Genomic DNA, 25,609 nt, shown 5'->3' on the forward strand with positions numbered 1-25,609 from the left:
GCCTCAGCTCCCGGTGCGGCGGGGCCGGGGCGGGCGCACGAAGGGCGGTCAGCGCTCTGCCGGCCCCCGCTCTGCCGGCCCCCACACCGGGGCTCCGGGAAATGGTGTTCCTAGGGAAGGGTGCTGCCCCCGCTTCGGGGCGAGGCGGGGTCGTGGAGAGTCAGAGAGCAGCAGCGGGACGGGGCTGCGCTGGCTGAGGCGTGCAAATTCACCTGCCAGGAGAGGTTTGGGAAGGAGAAAGGCTTTGAGCCCCTGCAATCACAGCGGGTTTATCTCAGCCCTTCAGAAAATCAACAGGAGCGGAGCTGCTCCAGAGCTGTATGCTCAGCCTCATTCTGTGCAAACCCTTTTTCCTACAGGTAAATAAGGATCTCTGAAACTCTGGTCGCTTTTTTTTTAGCTGAAATCTCGGAGATTAAATAATGTTTGTTTGCTTTCTGACTGCGCTTAGGCTCTCCCGAGTCCCTCGGCAGGGCAGGTTTAACAAGTATGACTTTAGGCATCAATTACACAGCGTAATTGTTTGTTTTTACGCTTCCATTGCCATGAACACTAACCTTAATTTGTTTTTGACCCACTTTAACGCCCAGAGCACTATCTGCAGAGCTATTAAAGCTCTGGCAGCTCAGAGATATAAATTTGTACAGGTGGTTATTCCTCCTCAAGTGCTTTCGCCTTAACTGAATTACCCACCATTTATTTTTTGTGGTTTCCTCGATTTGCCAGGATCACTTTTAATTTCTCAGAAGTGTCTGCAGCTCATCCTGCTCCGGCAAAATTCATGCTGGCCTTGGAGACATTGCTGAAAATATTTAGCTCCCTGAAGAGCTGGGCTTCAAATCTTCAAACAAGGAAGCCAGGTACAGCTCCTCCGAAGTGTGGCTTTCTCAAACATGTAGAAACCAGAGGCATCCAACCCTCACCTTCCTTGGCTGTCCATGAAAAATCGAGAGAGACACAAAGACTTTCTGAAATTAATGATGAACACAGGAGCCTTGTCTCGAGTGCTTCTCCTCACCCATCCACCAAGAGTGTCCCTCCTGGCAGAAGGAAAATGTGATTGATTTGCTTTGATTTTTGCTTAGGGTGTTTGCGAACATGGATTTATGGCCTTTTAATGGTGCAGCCACTTGCAAGTTAGATGGGTTGTTTTGGTTGCTGGTTTTGGTGCCTCTAGACTGAACTGCATTGTAGGGGTCTGTCAGTCCCTTTTATTTTAAGTGTAGGGATATTTCTGCCCCTTTCTTCCCATTCCCAAGGCTTGCAAAAGAGCTGGGAGAGACATCCAACCTGTTCCCTACTGCAGAGAGGATTTCACGGCTAAAAAATAAAGTTTAGTGTATTAAATATCCACGAATTTCAGGTGGGGGGGTTGCTGTGGGGGTTGGGGGATTTTTGTCGGGGGTGATTTGGGGCTGTGGGTTTTGGGGTTGGGGATTTTTTAGTCTGAGAGTTTTGGGGGTGAGGGTTTTAGGGCTGGGAGTTTGGGGGTGGGAGTTTCAGGATGGGAGTTTTTGGGCCGGTGGTTTTGGGAGTGAGGAGTTTTGGGATGGGGGTTTTGGGGGTGAGGGTTTGGGGAGTGGGAGTTTTGGGAGTGAGGGGTTTTGGGATTGAGGGTTTTGGGGGCTGGGGTTTTTTGGGGCTAAGGTTTTGGGGGACGGGGGTTTTAGGGCTGGTTTTGGGGGGTTTTGGGGCGGAGGGCTTTGGGAGAGAGGGTTTTATCCGCTGCATCCCTGCGGGAGGCGCTCCTGCTCCACGGCTCGGGGGGCTCCGGGCACGGGGGATGCGGCTGGGGATGCGGGGTCTGGCCGGAGGGAGGGAAGGGAACGCCTTGTTCTGCTCCCAAAGGGACTCCAGGGGTATCCGCGGCTGGAGAGGCGTCCCCAAAGTGTGCGTGAGCTTTATCCCTGCGGGCTGCCAGCGCTGCCGTGTTTGTTTTTCCAAGGAAGGCTGTCCAACAGGCTGGAGCGCTTATTTTTATACCGAAACGGGGGGACTTTACCAGCGGCCGGGCACAGGAGTGCAGTGGCTGCTGAGCCCCAGGGCTCCCAGCACCCGTGGGCAGGCAGGCTTTAGCCCATCATCCCTGTGCTGAATGCTCGGCTGGGTCTTTTCCCTTAAAGGGCTGGGGAATTTCTCTGTGACTCTGCTTGGAGCTTCCCATTCGGGTGTCTTGGAGCTCGTGATCTCCTCCACGGGCACATCTGGCAACAGCTGTACCCCAAATTCCCCTGGGGATCGTCTGTCTGCCCTTCTCACACCACCCACAGGCGACTCCCTCTTCTTCCCCTGTCCACACTGCTCTTGGATGTGCCTCCCATTCCCTTTCATAGCTAGAAAGACAAGCAAAGCAGGCATTGCCCACAGCCTTTCCCCTGTGTAAACTTTGCAGCTCTGTTTTCCCTGGGCTCACAGCCCTGTCATCACTCCCCCTCCTCTTCCTGACCTTCTCACACCCCCTCCTTGAAAGCAGCCGTACTTTCCATCTCTTTCCTTGCTGCAGAGGCTCTAATGGCCTGAACCAGCCCTCCCCCTGCAGTTTCTCTCCTCTTCCCATGCTGCAGCCTGCTCATAGAATGATGGACAAGCTAAAGGTTGAGAAAATACAGTAAAATGCTTTTCTTATCCTGTAATGACCAAGGGGGAGGACACAACCTGATAAAAATGACAAGCCAGGAGAATTGAGAGCCAGACCCTTCACCTGCCTGTCCCTCAGTGCCCAGAAAATGCTTGATAGACCTGCTGTGATTGCAACTGCTGCAAGCCTGGAAAGAAACGAATTAAGGACTGAGCCAATTAGAGCTACAGGTTTCTGACCAAGGAAATGTCCTTCTGCTACCTGTGAAGAGGTTAATTCAGAGACTTCCATAGGAAGACAACATGAAGCAGGCTGATCATTTGGAGCTGGTGGAAAATGCATCTGCAGCCCTGTGTTTTATGGCCAGAGGGCTTTGCTTAGCATCTGGCACCTGCATAGTCCCACTGCAGCGATGGAGGCTCACATGACAGATAGATCCAGCTGCTTGCTTGGGCCTGTCTCTGTCTCCAGCCACTTACTTTGCTCCTCTGTTTTTACTGGCATGGTTTTTGACAGCAACCACTAGTGCTGGATCAGCCATTTCCTGGCAGTGAGTGACCAGGAGGCAAACATTTCATCCTCTAAATTGCCCCAAAGGCAGGCTAAGATGCTCTGCAGCAAACACTTGTCCTGCAAACAAAGCTCCATCCACCTCCCATTTAAACAAATTGAACCTGAAGAGGCCACAGGGAGTGACAGATGGGGGAGATAACAGGCATAAGGCTTTAGGTATTGCTATGTGTTTTGGTTTGAAAAGACAGGTGTCTGCTAAGGAAGGCAGGAACCTCCCTTGAAATGGAAAAAATGTGAAACTTCCCCTCCCTGCTCCTTCTGAATTATTACAATCTTGAAATCAAGGGGCTCTCAGGCAAAGATATGGGAATGGGAATAACAGTTCTTTATTAGGAAAATTAAAATAAAAATGTAGTAGTACAAAACAACCCATTGATAGAGTCAGGATACAACCTGACACCCTGTTGGGCAGGCTGTTGGTAGCAGTCCCATTAAATGGTGGCTGCAGCTCTCCTGCAGTGACAGATGTGGTTCTGCTGAAGCACAGATCCTGTAGAAGGGTGCAGTTCTCCTCTGAAGCTCCAGTGCTGTAGATGGCTCCTGTTTTCCTCTGGCATCCAGTGCAGAAAGGCTGCTGTGCTGTTCCAAATCTCAGATTATATCCAGGTAGGAATGCTTGGTTCCTGCCCCTGGGTGGAGCATCTCCCAATGGATGATGGAATTTTATCAGTCCTGCAGTGAGACTCAATGGCCCATGAACAGCAGATTTCCCCTTGGAGGGAGGATGGGTGGTGGGAGAGATAAAGAACAGTGCCCCAGCTGGTTTTAACAGCTGGTGATAGAACACATCCTTCTGGTTCCATCTTGCATTGCCACCCAAGGCATTATGACTGTTTGAAATAACCCTAATTGCAACTTCCATGAATTTTCTACTCTCCTTCCTTGCTCCTGAGTCTGGATGGAGACTGAAGCAGGCCATCACTGAGATGGTACAGGGCTGTAGTGGGAGGAGAGGCAGCACAAGCTAATCCTGTCAGGTGCTCTGTGGATCCACACACGGCCCTGAGCTGGATGCAGCTCCTCTGGGGCTTGGAGAAGTGGGAACAGGGCACTCAACACTGTGTTAGCTCCACAGATCAGGCTGCCCTTTGCTGGGAAGGCATTCCAGACTCCCTGATCACTCCAGGCTGAGTGATGTGAGACATCCCCCTCCACTGCATGCTCCAGATTAAAACTTCCCATCAAATCCAGGCATCTCCTGCTCTTTTTAACAGGGAGCCAAAAAAAAAGGAAAAAAAAAAAAAAAGGAAAAAATAACCCCCACAATTAAGACAGGTCTAAAAAAATTAATTATAGACTATGTTCTGAAAGAGACAAGCAAGAGAGCATAATATGTGGTGTATTTGCCAATAAATGTGAGCAGGGAGCCAAGGTACTGGGGAAAAGGGAATAGACTGGCAGCAAAACCCTTGGAATATTGCTGCTAAAAGCCAAGTCTCAGTGAAGCCCTGCAGCCAAATTTACCCAAAGCTTGAATGGAGCTGAATGAAATCTTTTATAACTGCTGTGGTCCAGCCTAAATTCCTCCTTTTTTGCACACCTGGAGTTGGAGAGGTGAGGATGCAGCCTGGGCTTCTCAGTTTGTACCTTTCTCCCAACTAAAGCATGCCACAAGGAAGAGCAGATCCCCAGCAGTAGCGCAGGCTGTCCTTCCCTCTGTCACACTCACTAAGGCCCTAAATATGCCAGAGGACTTTTGGGAAGCCCCAGGCACCACACATGGCAATGCCCTGTGCAAGGAGGGATCCAAGGAAGGCCATACCTTTGGAGTCAGGCCCCTCTGTGTGGTTCAGGTTCACATTTAAACCCACCGAGATGATCAGGATGGAAGAATTTCTGCCCTCTGCCCACCCCTAAGGTGGACACTTCCATCAGAAGCGGAGCCACTAAGCTAGTTCCAAATGCACACACAGTCCTGTAGAGTCAAGGTTCACCTTTTTGGGGGCTGCATCAGACCTGTGCCATTTTAAACCCTTGTGATTTCTGCATCAGACCTGACTCTGCTGTAATCCTGGACAGCATCAGGCACTGGTGGCTCCAGGCACTTGGAACCATCACAGGACAGTTGTGAAATAAGTAAATGGCCATGTGCACGGCAGGCTTTTCCTAGGAAAGCAAGAACAAGCTGGACACAACAGGTAAACTGGTTCCAGCAAGCACTTGGTAAATGCAAGACCTAGCCCTGCAATTACTGCAGGTAATGAAGAGAAAGGAGGACTACAGGTGACCAAAAAGTGGTTCAGGACCTCAAGAGACCACGTGCAGGAAGAGCTGAAAGCTTTCTGCTGTGGTGGAAAAGAAAGGGGCACGGGTCAACCTGAGCTCAGCTCCTCCCACAGTGGCTCTGTAATGATTAGCTTCACCTTGGCAGCAAAGAGGCTTATTTAAGGGAGAATCAACTCATGGCAAATAAAGGTCTTCATCCATCTACATATAGCAAAGCTGAAAGATCAGGTTGCTGAGAGAGACAGGGCTTTGGGTCACTGGTTAGCAGCCATTCTGCTTGTTTGCAATGGTTCTCCTCAACTCATTACAAGTAAGGCACTTCCCAAGTCAGCATTTAGTACCTGGCCGTGACCAAAACCTACCCTGGGGACTTTAGTCTGAGCTCTGCATGCACCACCCATGCAGGAGGAGGGAGGGTGGCTCTGCTCTGGCTATTCCTCCAGGATAAAACTCCTTCCCAAGACCAAATCAAGGCAAAAAAAAGCACCAGGGTGCTTCAGAGGAAGATGTTGTGTGACTGGGCTCTCGCTTTTCCATTTCTGTGGTTTGTGTTGCTGCCTTCTGCAATGCACACACCTGCAGTTTGTTGTGGTTTTATTTGTGTTCTGTGATGGGGTTTTGTAGTGGGTTTGGTTGGTTTTCGTTTTCTTGAGATGAAGCCTGTGAACTGTGGGTAATTTAACGCAGGGCACACAGGCTGCACAGCTTGATCCACTTCTGTAATAAGTGCGCTTGCCTCCTGCTAAGGTGTTCCAACCAAGGTCAGTGGAAATAAACACTATGGCCAGGCAGCTTGAGACAATTAACAGAGAGCATAAAGAGAGCCATTTGGGCTGGAGAGATTAGGAAACAACAGCCTTTGCAAGTCTGTGGTTCAGAGGAGGGAGATGACTTTAGGTAGGAACTTTTGTCAATTCTCCCTTGACTGATGCAAACCAGCATGATTGTACTGAAGTCAGGGAAAGATGCTTTTTGATCCTGGCTGCATGCTTGGCATGTGTGTGCTGAAGGATTTTTCTAAATTTATTTAGCAACCTTAGATTAAAATTTTATTATTTTTTTTTTTTAGTCTCCCTGCAACTAGTTCTCCTCCTGGTATTTTTGATGATGTTAAGACAGCGAATCAGCTTGTCAAGAAACTATTTCTTGTGTAGGTTGTCTTTTTTGCTAAGGAGCTGGAAACCACAGAGCTACAGAGATCCAAATGAGCCCTGTGGATATCCACAGCAGTTCTCTACCAAGGTGAAAATCTCTCTGACAGGCTGAAAAAAGCCACATTTGCACGATGAGTTCAGTAACAAAGCAGTGGAACTCCCTGAAACCAAAAGATGTTTCCTATAAATGTCTGTGTTAACACAGCCTTGTGCAGGGGGACAGTTTTAATCAAGCTGGGTCTGGGAAGCCAGGATGTTTTTGACTTAACCTGAAATGTGTTTTGTCTTCCTTTTGACCAGAGGACAGGAAAATACTTTGCAGTAAAAAAAAAAAATGCTGGCAACTGAGGCACCTCTCTTCTGGCTTTATGATCACTGTGCAACCAGGCTTAAATGTTCTGGGAGCAAGTTCCACCAGCTTGTTTCCAGCCATGGTAGGTCCTGAAATAGCTGACATCAGACCTATGACTGGTTCTTCGACCTAGCCGTGCTATTTTGGCGGCAGGCCCAGGGTTAAACATAACAAGAGTCATTTTCAGTCCTTGCTCTCTTGAAGGTCAGTGGCCCAAATGGTTGGATGTTTGTCTTAGCTGTTTCCGGACAAGGTCTGCATTTTGTAATGATAAGGCAAAATTCAGAGATCCTCATGTTGGCAATCTCCTGCTGACTCTAATTGGAAAGCGTGTTTTTCCTGAATAAGCACGTCAGGATTTGGTCATTGGCAATTTTTAATTGTTTTGACTCTTTTGAGCAGGGCGATTTCTTGTAGTTGCTCTAAAGGCTCACTGCTCCCTTTTATCTCCAGCCCATGAGTTTCAGAGGATAGTGCAGCTCCTTCTTAGCTTTAAGCCCATTAAGCCTGGCTTAGCAGAGTCGCCCACTGCCAGGTGAGACTTTGACGTCCATTCATCTGCTCAGGTCACGTGGAAGAAGCAAGTCTCCCTCTTAGCAATCAGTCTGGCTCGCTCTAGCTTGCCAAATGCCTTCTGAGATGAGCCTTGTCCTCTCTACAGCTCCCTTAGAAAGCTATCAGAGAGGTCAGCCACAAATTGGTCCCATTTTTTCTGCCAGACCTCTTTGGCCTTGGCTTTCTCATCCAGTGGCATGGCACTGTATCTGTGGGGAGGAGGAGAGTCAGTATCAGGCAGGAGACAAGGAGGCAGCTATTTCAAGAGCAGCACAGAAATGAAAAGGCAGGAGACAGCAAGAGATTAACCCTTGCAGGACTTGCCTGCACCACACAGAGTAACACAGTGTAAAACAGGCAGGAGACGAGGAAATGTGCAGGAAGACCTTGGGCATCATATCCAAACTATTTTTGGGCAGTCAGAACTGTCCAGTTAATAGAAAAAGGGGTTAAACACCCCCAAACTAAATGCTAATTGTTTTCCTGCGTTTCCCAGATGAGTCCTGGCAAACACAGCAAGTCAAATTTTGGCAGAAATAGACAAGTGATATGAAGACATACGATTTCTGCCAAACCCAGAACCAGGTGGTGGAGGTAAGTTCACAAAGGATGGAAAAGGAGGAATACACTGAGGCATGGAGTCAGAGAAAGGCACTTGAGAGCACAGTCAGAGGAGCCTCTGCGCTCACTGTGGACAAGACACAGAGGAGATTTTGGATTAACAGAGCCCAGCTCACGTGGCAGAGGAGACTCTGGGGCCAAAACCCAAATGCAAGCAAGGAGGGCAAGCCGATAGTCTCCTTTATGATTACTATGACAAGGTGAGAGAGGTGATGAACTTACTTTATGGAGTTGAGTGCAAGCTGTTTTAGGGTCCTCAGGTCGGCGTTCATCCCTCCGATGGCCATGAACACCTCGTAGAAGTCATAGGAGACTCCCTTTGCCCCAAAGACGGAGGGATCATCGGGGCTGATCACAATGGGGTGCCCCTCAGCCATGAGGTCAGCTGCAGGGTGACTCCTCAAGTCAGCCACCAACAGCAGGACCTGGGTGGGGAAGAGTGAGAGACACCACCAGGCCAGGTTATTGCTGCACCTGGGTCCCACCGACACCTGCCAGGGCTGCCTGTGACAGCAGGTAGTGGTCAGGGAGGGACAGGCTGCAGGACTGCTCAGAATGTTTTCTGCTCTGAACTGCTGCAGGAGGAACCAACTTGTCCCCACTGACTGTACAAGGAGATTAATTTCTTAAATAAATCACCTTAATCAAGGCCAGTGGGGTGAATAACTTGTGCTTGTTTAGAACAATTTGACTGTGAGCAGTTCAGGAGAAGTCTTTTGGTTACACATTTGCTGTGGTGCTTAGCTTGAGGCTAAGCTGGTATCAGGGCTCTCTCCCTTAAGGCTCACACCAGTCAATCTCCACCCAAAGTATCCTTTCTGCTGCACCCAGGGGACAATGGCACCACACTAACGTGCTGCAAAAGAGTTCCCACTGGTTATGAATTCTGCAAAACCAAGAACTTGCAGTCACAATCCCAGCTTCTCAGCCTCTGGCCCTCCTGGCTTTGAAGTATTTTCAATTACGTCTCTCAAGGCACCTCTGTGGCTCTGGGCCTCCATCTCCACTAGGGATGACTGCCTTCCCAAGTTCCTCTGGATAGGAATTTAAATTATATTTTTTGCTGACTGGCATTACAAGACTGATAAATATTCACAGTGTACATCCATGTGGCAAATTGCAGTATAAGGTGGTGTAAAAGGAAACTAAGCCAGCCTGTGTGCATCAAAACTTGTAGGTGTCCCCCAGCCGACCGTCCCAGCTATGGTAAATCCCTTTCCAGTGGCCAAGCCACAGGAAAAAAGCTTTTAACAACATACCTGGTTGGAGATGGGACAGACCTCTACAGGAATATCCCTCTTCAGAGACAAACTTTTGGCTATTGGGTGTTTAATGAGAGCGAGTCCATGGCCAATCCTGCTGGTATTCAGTAGCAATGCATCCAGCACATTATTGTCTACAGAGGTGCCCTGCCAGTCTGAGCAGAGACAGATCAGAGTCACTGCAGTGCTGTGAGGAAATAAAGCTTCTCAAACTGCTAGATGGTTTTGTTAATAGATGTCCCATTGTGAGGCGAGACGGTCGCTCATGCTCAGAGTTCCCACTTGCATTTTCAGTGAAACAGGGATCTGAATCTGCCCAGCAAGGAGATCCACACACTCATCTCACCTGGCTTTAGATGTTTACAGTATTGCTCTTGCAGCTGAGCTGATTATGCTGGACTCCACTAACTGTTAACAGAGAGAAATTACAATTTTTGGGGAGTAGCCTGTGAGTTAGAATGAGATGTATCGTGACTTGCTCCTGCCCGTGGCTATAAAGGGAGCCTGGGGTGATCACACCTTATCACACTTTTTCTGTAGACGTCAACGTGCAACACACAAGGCACAAGTTAAACACAACTCTCATGGCTAGGACAAATACCACCAATACAAATTGAATAATACACTGCCAGTAATAATTACAATAATAACACATTGCCCCAGGAATGAAGGGTACATCAGTTACTTTGATGAGCCTGTTCAGTTAAGACTCGAGTCTGGCTCAAATATTATTTCACCTTGAAATGTAAAATGATGGTTGGGGTACTCTGCTACCTTAAAATGTAAAATGATGTTTGGGGGATTCTGCTGCTGTTGTGGATGGGAAGTAAGTGCTGTTCCATGGGGGAAATGGCTACCAGCAATAACTCCTGCACGTGGCTCCTTGTCACACCAGATAAAAGATGCTGAGCAATGTGACACCTACAGTCAAAGGCAGGGAGCAGCTAAGGGAGGGGTCATGTGGTAATGCCACAGCTCCAAACTGGTATGGGGAGAAGCACAGGGGAAACTGGTTCTGTGCACATGTATGCACACACATCCTTTTGACACAGCAAGCCAGGCTTGCTGCTCGCTCTCTGCGAGATTCCAGTCTTGCCTCTGCGAGAGTTCTCATGCTTACCAGTCTCCCCAGCATGGAAGAAGTATGGCAAGTTGACCCCCATGGAATATGGGATGGTCAGGGCATCCTTCAGGTCCCATAAAGAATGACCTTCGTCCTCATCACCAACCTGGGGGGAAGCAGAAAGGTATTTTTGAGCAGCTTGGGAAGATGGTGGGACTCACAGCTCTATATAAATGAGGTGCCAGCTGTGCTGAAATTACAATGCTGTGGGGTAGGGAGCTGATTCTTTCAGGGGATTTTGTCAATTACCCTGAACAAAATCCTTAGCTGGAGGATTTGCAATTCATTAACACTGATTTCAGTAGAGCAGCGGAGGTTCTGGCTCTGGTATACAACATATGCCACGGTATATATGTGGTTGTATCACCAGGGGTTAATGTGAAGCCCCAGAAGAAATACAGTTACCAGGTCGAAGCCTGCCAGGGTGTCTGGGAAGCGGGCTCTGAGTGCCATGGCAGTGAGGATGGCTTCTTTAATCTGGGAAACATTCAGCATCCTGGAGAGCAAGAGAGAGAAAGCGCTGCAGAAGCTGCCTCCCATGGGCCTGCCTTCTCAGCAGTTTGAGTTGTGAAATGGAGCCCCCAGGGGTATTTCCAAAATGCAAGTTGCTCCTGAATCTGACAACCAGCTTCAGGTCTCTAGAGGAACAGCAGTAGAAAATTGATATTATGAAAGGAAACCCATGAATGACCAGGAAATGCCTGGCTAGACCCTGCTGTCACTTGAGTTGATGCATGCTTGTCTAACTCACTGGCTTTCCCATTTGCCAAGCAGGGAAGGGAACACAAGTGTGGAGGGAAAATGTTTAATTTTTTTTCTTTCCTCCCGGCTGTTTTGTTGGGAGGTGAGGCAGTAACTGCATTTCAAGAGAGTTTTACATTTAGGTTTCTTCCACCCCTATCAGACTTAAAACTTCTCGGTGCATTTTGCAGACTGTGTCCATACTGAAGCTGGCCAGAGAGGCAAGCCAGGTCTGAGCCGGAGAGGGCATTGTGCCAAAGCAGAGTGAGTAAGTGCTGCTGAGAGGTCTGCTCTGCTTGCTGAGGATCACCTCACATGACTTCATGGCATCTGGCTGACTTGGAGAGCAGCCCTGTGCCCGCCTGCCCGGGCAGCAGCACGAACATACCGTACAGAGGCTGCCGGGGAGCGGCGCGCACGGGGTCCCACGGGGACCGCTGCCACGCTCGGGCACTGCTTCACTCTCTGCAAGGAAAGGCAGCACCTCCAGGCTCAGGAGGAGAGCAGGCACAGCTTGGACATGCACACAGGCAGCCCTGCCCGGGCTCGTTCTGGCTCCCAGGGCTCACAGACACTCCTGGCTCAGCCCGCTCGCTTCGCACGTACGTAGAGCGGTTCTCACCCCCAGCCTTTTACACACGCCAGGGAATGTTTCAGGAGTCAACTGCCCCGCTCTGGCAAGGCATGTGGACATCGCCAACCAACCTGGGCACTCCAGGCCAGCCCTTAGCATTGCTTCTCCCAGCCCTCTGCCCTCTTCTGACACAGCAGAGCCGCTCTCAGCCCCGCTCAGCCTCTACCTGTGCGCTGCAAATATAATCTTGGCTCCAACAAAGTCTGGGTGCTCCTTCACGAACTGCCTGGTCACTTCCCGGTAGGTTGCCACAGACCATGATTTATTGTGCTGGGTGCCATCCAGTTCGTACACCTGCAGCGTGGAAAGCATGTGACAAGCAGTGGTTAGAAGAGATGTTTCTCTGGAAGGTGGGAGAAATGAAGTGACAAAAACCTTGGGAGAAGCAGAGTGCTGTGGTCCTGAGAGCAGGGCAGGAAAACAAAAGCAGTAAATTCTCTGCAGAACATTTTCTTCCTCAAGCCTTTCCCAGCTGGCAAGAAGCAAGGAGTGGGATTCCTCCCTCCCATGTGATAGAAGTTTCTCTGTGTTCAGACGTGGCAAGCAAACGCCCTTGAGAACCCAGAGGAGACCGTGACCTCTTACTCCTGTCTGTATCCAGTGCTGGAGTGTTTTGTCCAGCTGTCTGGCAGCTCACACATGCTCTGTGCCTTGCAGTGGCAGTCTGTCAGCCGAGGCAGCCCCAAGGCACGCGATGGCTGAGCTCCATGAGCTACCAGCTGAGCTGGGCTTCTGCTCCCCTCTGCCAGAGGTTTGCTTCATGACCTTGAGTCAGTCATTTAGTCTTGCCATGCTTTCTCTGGCTGCAATCTGGGGAAAATAATCCTTTTGGCATGCTCTGTCTCATCAACTTGCTCTGGAGGGTCCTCACTACCAGGGCTGTTCTCAGGGCTTTTGACCTGATTTCAGCAGGGTGGAGACCCTGAATGCCCCACTGATGCTATCCCACAAAGGCTACCTGGACAGCACTGAAACCACTCCATCAGTTCTCCTCTCACCTTTCTCACCATTCTTTTCATGTCACCTTTCTCCTCCAGCCTTCAGCAGCTCCACTTCACCCCCAAACCTCTCCTTGGTGCCCCTCTCAGAGCCCCACACCCCATCACAGCGTGGTGTCCCCCTTGCAGGCACCAGCAGCCATGGGGCAGCTGCTGATGCTCAGAGGGAATTTTCCCCAGCTGCAGCCAATGGGAATGTGAGACTTTACACAGCTGAATCTGCAAACACAGCTGGGCTCAGGGGGCTTTTCCTCAGTGTTTGCTGTTTCGCACTAAATCCCAGTTTTCATTTACTTTACCTCAGGGGCCGCTTCTGGCGGGCTTTGCCGCCAGGAGAGCTTTTGCAGCGTCAGCCTTGCGGAGGATCTCCAGCCTCCCCAGCATCTCGCTATTCCTCACACCCTGCTCACCTTGACTTTCCCCACGAGGGCACCACCCCAGCTTCAGCCTGTCCCTTGGCTCGCCCTCCATCCCAGCCTGGCATTCCCTGCCGTGGTGCCCGGCCTGCCTGGAGCTCACGGCGCCTCAGCCCCAGGGCTCCGCAGGCCACCACGGCCACCGCCGGCTTTAGGAGCTGGATGGGGAGCAAATCCTCCCTGCCAAGCCTCTCTTCAAAAGGACTTAGAGCCGTGTCTAAGGGCTGATGGTGAAGGCAGGGTATTTTCCTGTATTTGTATCGTGGCAGATACTCTTGGCCTGGAAACCTGTGCGGCCTGAGGGGACGCCAGCAGAGGCTGTTGACATTCTGACATTGCTGTTTTCTCTTCCCAGGTACCCCAAAGACAGGTGGTGGCTGAATTCAGAGCAACTGGCTCAGGGCAGCCCCCAGCAAAGTAAGAGAAATGTAAACTTTGTGGCTTTCTTCATGTTCCTTTTTTTTTTTTTTCCCCTTTTTTCCCTGACAAAACTCCCACCCCCACAGAGTCCTGCATGGAGCTGGGCTGGAGAATTGTATGGGAAAGGTGTGTCTGCAGTGACAAAATTCTCACTGGGAAAGTGGGGAAATGGTGTGGTCTGCTGGTGCTTGGGAAGGCATTAGGGCAGGGTGGTTTTGTAGGACAACCTGACCAGCTGTGGGTGACACACAGGCCTGAACCATTACCAGATTTTGGTGTTAATGGCCATGAAAGGAGCGGTTCACACCTCATACACAAATTTTAGGTTGTCTGCAAATTGTGGAAGGCGGTGTTTTGCCAATTGATTGATTCGCCTATTCGGAGTAATCATTCTGAAATAAGCTGAGGATTTAAAATAACATAGCCATTCCAGAATAAGTCTCTATTCAAGACAGAAACTTTGTTCTAGCTGCCACAGAACAGGTGATTCTGCTGCAGACAAAACTGAGCTACATCTTCCCAATGAGCAAGATTCTGACACAGCTCGGTCTGACTGTACAGTGTAGTTTTGTGCCTGTGTCACAGCAGGTATCTATCTCCCTTAGCCATTAAGAACAAAGAATCTCTCACTTTGAAGCCTTTACCTAGGCAAATCTCCAAGAAAGACGTTTGAATATGATCAAGGTTTCCCAGCATCCTCAGAAGGGCAGGTATGCAAACATCCAAAAACTAAATTCAAGATAGGGCTTGAGAAAAGTTATGGAGAAATAGGGATTTAAAAGACTATTAGAGAAGCCAAACCCCACATACCGCAGGCAGGATAGCTCTTATCTCAACATACTGTATGTTATCTTCATAGAGCTCCAGCAGCCCCTGGTAGAAATAGGCCTTGAACACAGGTGCATAGCAGATAAGTCCAGAGGCAATGAGAAAGATTTCTTCAAATCTTTTCCAAATGAAAGCCTGAGAGGGGTAGGCCAGCTCAGGGGCATCTGTCACCAGGGTCAGGTTTCTCAGCAAGCTATAGAAAAGGGAGAAGAGAAGGAATGAGGAGAACAAACAGAGCCTGCAGTACCACAGGCATAACAGTGACTGGTGCCACTGGGAAGCATTCAGGTCATTTTTCTGCCACCTGTATTTACTCCTCTAATGGCTGACACAGAATTCCTATGATACATGTTGAGCTGTAAGCAGGGTAGGAGTAGGTGCTTAAAACCTGTCCCTCCCTTTTGCAAGGAACAGAGTTAGAAAAGCAAGTATGGTTTTTATGGATATAAAAGTATCAGTTATACTCTGCCACCCAGGGAATCCCCAATCTGAAAGCAGGCATGCACATCACTCCTGCAAACAATATGCTTTCCCAAGCACCTTCAATGCACATAAATGTCACAACACCTGGCCCTCTGTTCAGCACCTAAAAGGCAGACTTGGTTTACAGGAGATGCCATGTACTGGGCCACCACCAACCTGCTTGCTGAGCCCCTGAGTTGTCCTGGTACCTTTGTATTGTCAAAATATGCCATCTAAAAAAATGCAAGGGGAAGACAATTGTGAATCAGAAATCATTTTTCTCCACCAGTGAGAACAAACCTGATGCCCTGCCTGCCTTGCTGATAGCTACTTCAGGGAAACAGCTGGTAAGAATCTCAGTCCTGGCTTTTCCTTAGTGTGATGGAAATGTATTTCCTCCATACACTCAGCTGGCATATAAGCCTCTTTCAGAAATCCAGAGAGACAGTGGGTAGTTTTATAGAGCAGAGTTTAAGGGAGACAGTAAATTGCGAGATAATCTAATTGTGGGTGACAGCTTGCATTTAGGACAGGGTGGGTATCTGTGCCACACCACCATCCTCTGGCAAGCTGATAGCCTTCATCCCACCTGGAGCCCTGCCTCTGGCACCAGCCCTCTTTCTCCCACCTGAAGAGTAGTTCATAATAAATTTATCCTACCAGTGGGCAAAGCCTAAATGGCAATGCAGGGGTGATTAACTTCATCCCTGGGTGGACAAATGGAAGCCATCACAGAAACCTTCAGATGTTTTCTTGCTGGCCCAGTGCTTATCTCGTGTTGGGGGCTAATCAGGTTCAGAAAGAAATACCTTCAGCCATGCTTTCATCTGAGTATATTGTTTCCCTTCAATAACAGCTACTGATCTTTAATAATGTTTCCTGTTTGATGTCTTGGCCCTCATCCTCGTGCAGTGCTCTGCTCTGTTATATGGGAGGTGTGACTTTGATTTGTGATCTTATCATCTTCATCCAGGACACTTCTGTGGGTGGAATTAAACCCCCACAGCCCCCCTACAGATGTAAAATGTGATCAGGTCCAAATTTATAAATGAAGACATCCTGGACAGATATGCCTTTTGAATCCCTCCATCCTGCCCATAAAACAGAGCCCGTTCCCCCAGGATTTGCCTGCTGCTTCACTCTCTAAGGATTCTCTTCCAGGGGCTGTGCTTTCATTTCTTCCTCACACCCTGTTAACTGCTTTGCCAGAAACAATTTTAGAAGCAAACCTGTACGTAAAAGAGATGCTACTACTGTTAAGGATGAGACTTTAAATGCTCAACAGTCAGGAAAATCCAGAGATAAGGTTTCCACAGCAACTCGGGCTCTGCCCTCCCATGCATTACAATAGGGGCTTTGGTGCCATTATCCCAGGACACCGGGCAACCCCGGCTACTGTTCAGTAATCCAAGCAAGCAGAGAGGACCGAGCTGGACCACAGAAGGGGCGGGCAGCGAGGAGCACTCGGCAGCGGGAGACACCGCAGCATCTCCCTAGAAACCAGGAATGCAGGAGTCAGGAGCATCCCGAAGGCGCTGCTCCAGCTGCCCGAGCTGCGGAGAGCAAAAAAGGGTGTGCTGCTGCTCATCAGGAAGGTTTCGTGTGGGAAGAGCTGAGGGAAAAGAGATTTTTTTTTTATTATTTATTTTTTCCCTCGTGGCCGAAGGGCAGCTCCCCTCCAGCTCGGCACCTGCCCGGAGCCGGGAGCCGAGCGGGGCTGCTCCCAGCGCTCCGGGAAAAACCTCCCCGTGGATCAAAAGGCCGTGCAAGCCCGTTCTCGCCACTCCAGGCAGCTCCGTTTCAGATAAGGATGGGTGCTTAGTGGGGCTCCCAGCACTTTCTCCCCTTGTCCTGTGAGAACTCGGCTCCTCAGCACTGAGTGCACGCAGGGCTCCGCTCCCTGCCTTTAAATCTCGCTCTACAAACTCGTGGCTGTTTGCTTAGCCTGTGCTCTTGGGCTGGAAACAGCAATAAATCCCCACACCACCCTGCTCCTAAAAGCACATAAATCAAATTGTACTTCTCTTTATAATCCCCTTCCCTTTGAGACTGATTATTGATCCTTACAACTGTTGAAGATTTATTGCATAATAGTGATCCATCCTTGATAACCAGATAATCTCCTAAGCGTTTGGGGGCTTTTGCCATCAGTAGCTCATGCAGATGAAGCAAAGCTTCACAAATACTTTATTTTTCTTTGTTTTTTTGTTGTTTTTTTTTGTTTTGTTTTGTTTTGTTTCTTTTCTGGAATGGGCCTTCACCAGTGATCAGGTGCAGACTACAAATAGCCTTCCGTGTCATGTCATATATGCACTGCACAATTCTATTGCAATGCATATGCCCAAAGGGGCACAGCTAAAATGACCAGCCAAGGATTATTTATTTTCAACTGTGGGTTTGCTTTCTCTTTCCCTGGGATTTTTCCTCATTCTCCTTTCCTGTGCTGTATATAATATGGGAGTGAAAGGTTTTGTTGCCTTGTTTTTAAAGGGATTCTTTTTCCTGCTCTTTTTTTCTGTTCTTGGTGGGTAATTATGCCCCTCTCCTCACCGTAGTATCTAAATGTCTTCCAGTGGTGCATTAAACAGTGTGACTAACATCTGTCACATGTGGTTCATTCGCTTTCTCTCGCTCTCTCTCATCCCCTCTTCTTCTCCCCAAGGGGAGACTTGTAGAGGGAGCAGAGTGCTTTGTTTCTGTAGTGGATTTTTATTCCTTTTTCCCCCCCCCCTCGTACTGCACACGCTGCCCTATTTTTCTGTGAGATAAGGCAGGCAGAGGACACGCAGGGGAAGGTGATGGCAGCCCCAGCCAGTGCCCAGGGGAGTTGTCCCTGAAGCCTCGGCTGTGGTGTCAGCTCCCTCACAGATGACTTCATCCTGGTGATGGAGAGCTCTGCTGGGCACGGCCTCAATCCTTGGGCTGCTGGTGGGGGGTGTGCAGTGCTATTTTACAAATACCTGGGATGTCAATGCTGCTTCCTGAAATATCTGGGGGCATGCTCTTGCTTCGGAGATGGCAGCCAATGACATTCTCCTGTATCGTAATTGATTGTGAAGAAAATGAGTGAGGATTGGTTTTGTCCTTTTTAAGTATGAAAGCAAAATTCCCTTCCTTTTGCTGTCCCTTGGCCTGTGGTCTCCTGGCTCTCCTGACAGCGTCCTTTTGGAAGCTTACCACTAACACAATACTCCAGGGTCTTGGCCCACGAGATGTTTGTTTTGAATAGGAATGATTAGACCTTCTCTTGAGGGAAACAACAAAAGGAGTCCCTTCCAAAGCACACACATGTGTATATGTACCTAAAAATGCAAACAGCAAAAATCATGCACATTCCCCTTTCTTCCACCCGCTCCCGGTCAGAAATGCTGTAAGGGGAAAGAGGTGCAGCTTCTCAGAAACATTTCCATTGTTCCTTCACATTTGCTGATCCACCCTGTCTTGCATGAGAGCCCTTCCCTGCTGCCATATTCCCTTGACACTTCCTTGAAACCACCCAACTATCCATCCGTTCTTTCCTCTGACATCTGCTTTCTCTCAGCTTGTCAGTGCTCAAGGGCAAAGAGGAGTGCAGGAGAGAGGTAGCCTGGGATGCACATGTTCAAGAGACTGGGAGAGTTTCCAGAAACTGAGAGGCAGAACAGATTGGGGCCTATTCCTGGCTAGAGACCTATTTCCAGACGGCCAAAAACATTCCTAACCCCTAGACTAGTGCCCGGGGATTAGATGGAAATAGGAGGGGAAGTGCCTCAGTGTGGCTGTTGTTGGTGTGTTTGCACATTATGCATAATGACTCCTCTGTGATTTTGTGGTGATGAGCACGGAAGGGCAAGAAATGAAGGACAACACACTCAAATGGGTAAGTCAGCACCCAGGGTGCGAGAGATCCAAGTTTGTTCTTGGCTCAGGCATATGTTTGCTGAGGGAAATTGCTTCATTGGCCTCTGCCTCGGTTTCCCCTCCACATTTGGGGAGAGTCTTGCAGCGAGGCTCTGTCTTGTGTCCCTGTGCAGTGCCTGCCACTCTGAAGTCCTGCTCTGACTCGTGGCCACTACACACTGTGAGACAAACACAAAAGAAGAGGAAAGTGGCAATACTGCCTCTGAAAACAAGGGTTTCCACGCAGGGACAGAGGGAACCACACAATGCACAGCCCCAGTCACCCAGGACAGGGTATACAGGATGCCCTGCCCTTTAAGCCTCTGCCAGAAAGTGGCATCATGCCATGGAAACACAACTAAAAACAAGTGCAATGAAGGGTTGCTCCTGAGACACTTCTAAATGCCCAGTGCAATTACTTGAGCTTTAAGGAAGAGAAGCTGTTTCAAAATCCAACCCCTTGCACGTTATTTATGGGTCTCCTGGTGTGGTTGAAGAGAGCTGGTGCTGTCATCTTTCCTTCCTCATCACTCCCAGCAGAAATGGAAGGGAGCTAATGAGGAACCAGTTTTCTCTTTGGAAGACAGAGATAAGTGACTTCTCACTGGATCTTATTTCGTCCATCACATGTCAGGGCAGTTGAGCCTCAGGATACAAAAGGTCAAGAGCTCAGGGTCTGGCATCACTTTCTCCTTCCCTTCTGGACCTCCACAAGAGAGGAGTGGTGGAGCCCTGGAGATTCAGACCCCTCTGCCCTGCCCATTGCAGTTTTTGGGGAGGGAAGGCAATACCAAGCCACAAGTCTGGAAGCTCCTCAGCTTCCTAGCCTTCCCAAATCTGCAGGGCACAGAGCCCAGACAGCTTCCATGTGGAGGGGCTATCAGCTCACCGAGAGTTAAAAGGTCTCTGCTTAAGAGCACACAACCTCACTGAAGAGCACTGCAGTAAAACCCACCAAGTTTCACTTGGGAAATGCTGGGATTAGGGTCACCTGCAGTGCCTTAATCCAGCCCTCTCCTTGTGTGTTGGCATGGCAATAGTGTCTGTCATTACATGACACCCCACACTCTTGTTTTCCCTGCAGACCCCAGTCCCCGGAGCGCCACGGACAGCCCTCTGAATGGATGGCTACTCAATATTTTCCTTTGTCCTCATCGCTCAGTGTCTGACTTCATGCATTATTTAGCGTGTTCTCTCCAGCCCCCCACACACCACAGCAGATCTGCATGCTTCCTCTTGGCCTCCTCAGCAGGGCTTTGTCCCAGGATCAATGGCTCCTGGATGGGGAGGTAGGAGTCTGGCTTCTCATCACCACTGGCTGGAGGGGGAGCCAGGCTCTTCCCAGCCACCTGTAAGTGAATAAATGCCAGGTGGTCCCGATAAAAGGCTGCCAGCACTAAAGGCAGGGAGGGGAAGCTCCTGCAGGAGGGTGAGTGATGCCCTGAGGACTCAGCTGAGGTGTGAGCACCCAGACAGCTGCAGGAGCCTTGCCTGTAAGGGCAGAAGCTCTGTTAGCAGGAGGATGTTTGAGGGGAAGGAGACCCCAAACCAGTCAGGGGTCCTTGGATCAGCCACTGGCCAGGAGGGTGAGCCACAGCTCCTGGTTGGGAATGAGTACCTCATGCTTCCAGGTGCCAATGGGGTTTCAGAGGCAGGCCTCAGAAAACAAGTTTGGTGCTTGGAGGGAGCGTTAGGTTGGGTTTCATTTTGGGAAGTTTGAGAGTTTTTGCTAGTGCAGTAATTGACATAAATAGTTTCCCCAACTTCTTGCTCTGAATCAAACCAATGGCTTTGCAAAGGGCTTTTCTGCTGTTGGGTAGAGCCTGTTCAGCAGTTACTTGGCTTCCTCATCCAGTTTTTGGGTACCTCACTGGATGAGGCACCATGCAGCCCTATCCCATACTGAGAGCCCATCCAGTCTGGGGACAGGTCTCACAAATCCACTGTCCTCAGCATGTCTGCACAGAGGGCCAGAGTGAGTGTGCACAGAAAAATTCAGTTTTTATGGCCCCTGACTCTGGCATACTTCATGCAACAGCCTCCAAGCTCTTAGACCATCTTTACTTTTTCACATGCACCGCCCTAAACGGAGTTTAGAGCAAGAAAGCCAACAGGAAAACTGGACCAGAACGCTTCTGCTGGCTGCAAAATGGAAGCAGGACATTGCTGACACCAACAGGCCAGCCAGCCCTCTTCACTCACCCTCTGTCAAACTCGGCCACGTCGCTGAGCTGCTCCCGGTAGGAGCCCAGCAGAAGCCACTGGGAGCACTGGGCTGGCAGCGGGTGCGGAGGGTGCGGCCGGGAGAAGCGGAATCGGACGGAGCCCGTGTTGGTGAAGCAGATGTAGCAGTCAGGCAGGTAGGAGGCATTGTACACCAGCCAGCCCACGCTCAGCATGGCCAAGTCGTGCAGGTGGAGCACAGCACCTGGTGGGGTGAGGGACAAGGACATCCCGATGAGCCCAAGTAGCTGGGGAGAAGGTTTAATGTGATAATGGTTTGTTTGCCCGACCAGGGGTGTCTGGAAATGCTTCTAGAAGGATGGGAGTGAGTTCTCCCAGCAAGGGCTGAGTGGCTGCTCTGCTTCCCCCAGGCTGGAGGATATGGCCCCCTTCACATCAGACACTGGGCAGGCAGAGTGTGACAGCTCCCTGGGAGCACAGGGAGGGGGGAAATCAATAGGGAGCTCTGCTTCTCCACTGGGATGGAAAACGCTCCGAGTTATTAAAGGTCTTTCAGACAGACTTTGCTGTGAGCTGGCTCAGGCACCACTGATTTTTTTAAAGAGAAACTCACATAGGAGGCAGCAGTTTACAAGGCACGTTGGCTGAAGCACACCTGAAGCAAAGCTCTGCATCTGAGCTGTTTTTTGTGTCTAGTCCATGTCTCTTTTTTCAGCTCTCTGGAACTCTGGCACACACCAAAATCCCAGGCCACGTTACTCTGGGGAATTGCACTCAGATGCAGAAGTACAATTTAGTTTTGTGCCTTATCAAAAGCACGCTGGCTTACATTGTACATCTGCTGCTGGCCAGCACAGAGGGCCTCTGGGGCACTCTGTTATTGTGCAGTATGTTGGCAACTGCCAGTCCTCCTGGCACAGGAAGCATCCTCTGTCTGCTCACCTTCCATATAGTTTCATTTTGCTGAAATCTCTCCTTTTCCAATGACTCCTGGTGTTATTGGTGCTTGAACTAAGCCTCACCTTTGTAAAGGGAAGACACTGTGAGAGCTGGAGTCTTAGACATGTATTTTATTAGTCTAGGGGAGACCTCTTAGTGCAAATAGCTTTGATGCCCTTAGGGGTAAAGGGAGAACATGAATAGCAAGAACAAGACACAAGACTGGTATGTACTTGACATTAGATTAAGTTCCAGACTATAATTTATAGTGGACTAATCTAATATAGACTCTAATGCCTATGATCCCCCACTAGAGAGGGTCTGGCTGTAAAGATGCTGAGGAGCTGTGATTGCTGCTCTCAGCAGAGTTTGTGCACCAGGCTGGGCATGCTGCAGCTGTCTGACCCTCCTCTGGCTGGCAATGTCACCTTCTTCCCTGTGTGAGCAGCCACAGACATTACAATAGTGCTTGAAACAACAGGAACTCCCAGGGGCTCTGATCAAGTCCTCCTCAAACAGCTACAAGGATGTGATTGAGGCCCTAAAAGCTTACAGCCCTTGCAAAGATTCCAAGAAGCCATTTAAACATCACCTGGAGTGAAAAGTGTTAATTATTTGTTTTGACTCCCACTTGGTGGGAGTATCAATGATACTGGAGGTGAAGAGGGGAGTACTTTTAAAGTCCTAACTGTTCAATTCAGCCCTGAAAGGATAATTACATTTCTGACATACTAATTGTTTATGGTAATGGATTAGGGTGCTGCAAGTCTGGGAGGCAGAAGTTGGGAACATTGCTCAGGGCCACCTCCAATCTGGCCATGAACACTTCTAGGGATGGGCCAGCCACAACTTTTCTGGGCAATCTGTTCCTGTGTCTCACCACCCTCCGAGTAAAGACTTTTACTTATATCTACTCTAATTCAGTACTGCTCCCCCTGGTCCTGTCACTACCTGCCCATGTAAAATGTTGCTCTCTCTCCCTTTTATAAGCTCGCTTTGAGTGCTGGAAGTACACAGGCTTTGATTTGTACACAACAAGCAAGGAAAATGAAGATTTCAATGTTAGAGGTAGCCCCTTCCTCCTCTAGTGCCCCCAGACTTTCCAGCAGACTTCCAGGCCTGCTACAGAACCACCTGCAGAAACACTTTTTGGGGGATGCAATGCTTTTGGCTAAGATACATAATAAGACAAGGTTGGTAGCCTGTTTGTGGAATGTGCATGTGGGGAAAAAAAAGAGGCTGGAAGATGCTGAGTAAATGGGGATGTCTGTTATTTCTTGTTGTCCTTGCTTCCTCTGCCCCTTCTCCACTCTTGAAAGACTTAAGGATCCACATTGTTAAGTTAAACCCGATGCCACAATTGCTGGAAATGTGTATTCATCCAATCCATCCCCCTCTTCCTCTCTGCTCCTACCCCATCTCTGAGCTCAGTGTCAGGGCTTTTCCTGGAACCCAATGAGCACAATTCATAGCTCTCAAAAGCTTGTCTCCCACATCCTGCGTTTTGTCCCAGCTCAGAAAGCAAAAGATGAGAAAGGAGGAGTGAGATGAGCCTCCTTAAGCCAAGCCTACCTTTCGGCATGCGCTTTAAGATGCTGAACACCGCGCTCTGATCAATGAGGCTCTTTGCCCGGAAGAAGTGCATGCTTGGAGGAAACTGTCCTGTACTCATGGCTGCTTCCACTTCCTTCTTCTTGAGGTTGACGAGCTTTGTGCTGAGCTGCTGCTCCTGCCTACTCAGCACCAAGTTGCCACCTGTCCTTTGGGCTTTCTCCTCCTGCATCAGGAAATCGCGGTCCTTCCAGAGAGGGCTGGGAAGGCAGAGGGGAGCCAGACTCAGGAGAAGGTATGCCAACCTTATGCCTTGCCCAGATGGAGGTTTCATCTTACAGCTGCACCTTGATGGGGAGAAAAGACTGAAGCATTAGCAGAGGTCAGAAGGTGGGCAATGGGATATGAAGCTGTTGGCCCATCCTGCAGAAGCACTGCGTTAATGGGATGCACCTCTCCCAATGTCCCCTGGATTTAGGGCTGATGGATCAGCACGTTCCTGGTGGCTGCTGATTACACACAGCAAGGCTGGGTAGGGCAAAGAGATATTGCTGCTTGGATCAGACTGGCAGCACATCATTCAGTAAGGCAAAGCTCCAGCCCTGGAATGGGGGATTGGTGGGATCAGGATGCTGCTTGCAAGCTGGGATGGAGGCCTCATTGAGCGAGGGGTGCTGATGATGTCCAGGTAAGGGGCTTGGCTTGAGCTAATCAAATCCTGGTTCCCTCCAGCTGAGAGAAGATCCTGTTACACCTTTCTAGGATATTCCAGCTATCCAAAGGACTCATTTATGGGCAGGAAACCCCAAGGCTTCCTCTGCAGAAGCAGAGGTGTGTCCTTCCCTCGCAATCCCAGAAGAAAGGGGATGGAAGTGAGACCAAGGCAGCAGTAAGAGATCACGGGAGACAAGCACATGTGACCTCTGAGATCTCTCCCTCTCCCCAAAAAGCACAACTGCAATATAATCCTTCAACACCAGGCTTTAGTGGCCCTGCATGCCAATCTCTCCAGAGCAAAACAGGCTGGAGAAGGGCTCAATATCTCAAAATAAGCCTATGTGAATTACTTGTGCACGTATCTTCTGCTTCCAGCTCTCCTCCACCTGCGGGTCCAGGAGCACATCGCCAGCCCCTTTAGCGGGTACCAGGCGAGCAAACGGAGCAGGGGTGGGGTGCAGCCCCATCCCAGGCCTGGCTCTGAGCTCAGAAAAGGAAACATCCCAAAGAGGAGCGCTGGGACCGACTCACTTACTGTTAACTCTTCTCCTCCCCGTCCCCAGAGCGGATGCAGCGGGGGGCGAGTCCGTCTCCTGCGGGGCAGCGCTGAATAAAGGGGAAGAGCCGGGTCCGTGCGGAGCCGGGAACACCGAGTTCCTCTTCCTCTTCTATTTCACCCCGGCCGCGCTGCTTCATGAATATATAAGGAGGAGGAGGAGGAAGGGGAGGTTGTGAGAAAGCGGGCTGCCAAAAAAAGCGGGGTGGTTCAGAGGAACCTCATAGCTCTTTAACCCATCACTGCCCGGCAGCGGGGGCTCGTCTGTCCCCTGGCACACTCGGGCAGCTCTTAAATATCCTGGGAGAAGCGCTCCGGCACGCCTTGCTGCTGCGGGGGAACTCTGACATCGCTGTCCCGGGAATACACACAAACTTGGATATCTAATCTAGAGCGGGTTTAATGCCAGCGACACCGCAAAGTCTGCTCGCTAATGCTTTCACAGCGGAGAAAACAGCGATTCGTGCCTTGAAATGGTCTTGCCTTCAGCTCTGTGGGTGAGGCAGGCATCAATCCGTCCCTGAGGTATGGCGGGGATAAAGTCGAGCCTGGGAAGCAGGTCAGGTGGAAGCGGGGATGGAGTTATTTTAAAAAAAAATAAATGAAAATCACAACAAATACAGTAATTTCAGCATTTTTTTTCACTCAGTTCAACGGACTGAGTTTTAAACTACTTAAAACAGATGTTATGTAAACAGCTTCCAGGGGAGAACAAAGTCCGTTTGGTTTCATTTAGTCCAAAAATTTAATCATTTTAAATATTAAAGAAAGAAAGGTCTTGTAAGTTAAGAACTGTTGAAAACAACCCACAGCACTCACAAAGATTGTTTTTGAGGCAGA

The 25,609-nt window shown here is 49.6% G+C and overlaps 1 protein-coding gene and 2 long non-coding RNA genes across 4 annotated transcripts; 2 read left to right on the forward strand and 1 right to left on the reverse strand.

Annotated features, from left to right (window-relative positions):
* The first annotated feature begins 12 nt into the window (after positions 1–12).
* LOC106628573 (uncharacterized) lies at positions 13–1,349 on the forward strand. Its single transcript, XR_001331996.2, has 2 exons — positions 13–359; positions 727–1,349. It is a non-coding gene; the product is annotated as an uncharacterized LOC106628573 (long non-coding RNA).
* Positions 1,350–3,489: 2,140 nt separating this feature from the next.
* ADA2 (adenosine deaminase 2) lies at positions 3,490–25,282 on the reverse strand. Of its 2 annotated transcripts, none has more exons than XM_005530552.3 (10): positions 24,749–25,282; positions 23,518–23,843; positions 21,025–21,250; positions 14,464–14,674; positions 11,986–12,113; positions 10,850–10,940; positions 10,442–10,550; positions 9,319–9,476; positions 8,282–8,484; positions 3,490–7,647 (listed from the first exon to the last, which is right to left on the reverse strand). In XM_005530552.3, exons 2-10 carry the CDS (start codon positions 23,828–23,830, stop codon positions 7,539–7,541), a joined length of 1,548 nt encoding a protein of 515 aa, XP_005530609.2. In that variant the 5' UTR covers positions 23,831–23,843; positions 24,749–25,282; the 3' UTR covers positions 3,490–7,538. The 2 variants fall into 2 exon arrangements, with proteins under 2 accessions (XP_005530609.2, XP_087910906.1); XM_088054780.1 differs by having other exon boundaries at positions 24,745–25,282.
* LOC148184247 (uncharacterized) lies at positions 13,162–15,366 on the forward strand. The gene is made up of 3 exons (XR_015772454.1): positions 13,162–13,469; positions 13,589–13,650; positions 15,233–15,366. It is a non-coding gene; the product is annotated as an uncharacterized LOC148184247 (long non-coding RNA).
* Positions 25,283–25,609: the final 327 nt, after the last annotated feature.

The sequence above is a fragment of the Pseudopodoces humilis genome, chromosome 5 (assembly GCF_049639895.1).
Source record: "Pseudopodoces humilis isolate 2021_Gansu_Grassland_sample_001 chromosome 5, ASM4963989v1, whole genome shotgun sequence".
In the NCBI taxonomy this organism is placed as follows: Eukaryota; Metazoa; Chordata; class Aves; order Passeriformes; family Paridae; genus Pseudopodoces; species Pseudopodoces humilis.

Coding starts and splice junctions, on each gene's coding strand:
- ADA2 (XM_005530552.3), bottom strand. CDS start 23,830: ATGAAACCTCCATCTGGGCAAGGCATAAGGTTGGCATACCTTCTCCTG. Junction 14,675..21,024: donor GTGGCCGAGTTTGACAGAGG/GTGAGTGAAGAG, acceptor CCTTTTCTATAG/CTTGCTGAGAAACCTGACCC. Junction 10,551..10,849: donor CCCTGGCAGGCTTCGACCTG/GTAACTGTATTT, acceptor GCTTCCCCCCAG/GTTGGTGATGAGGACGAAGG.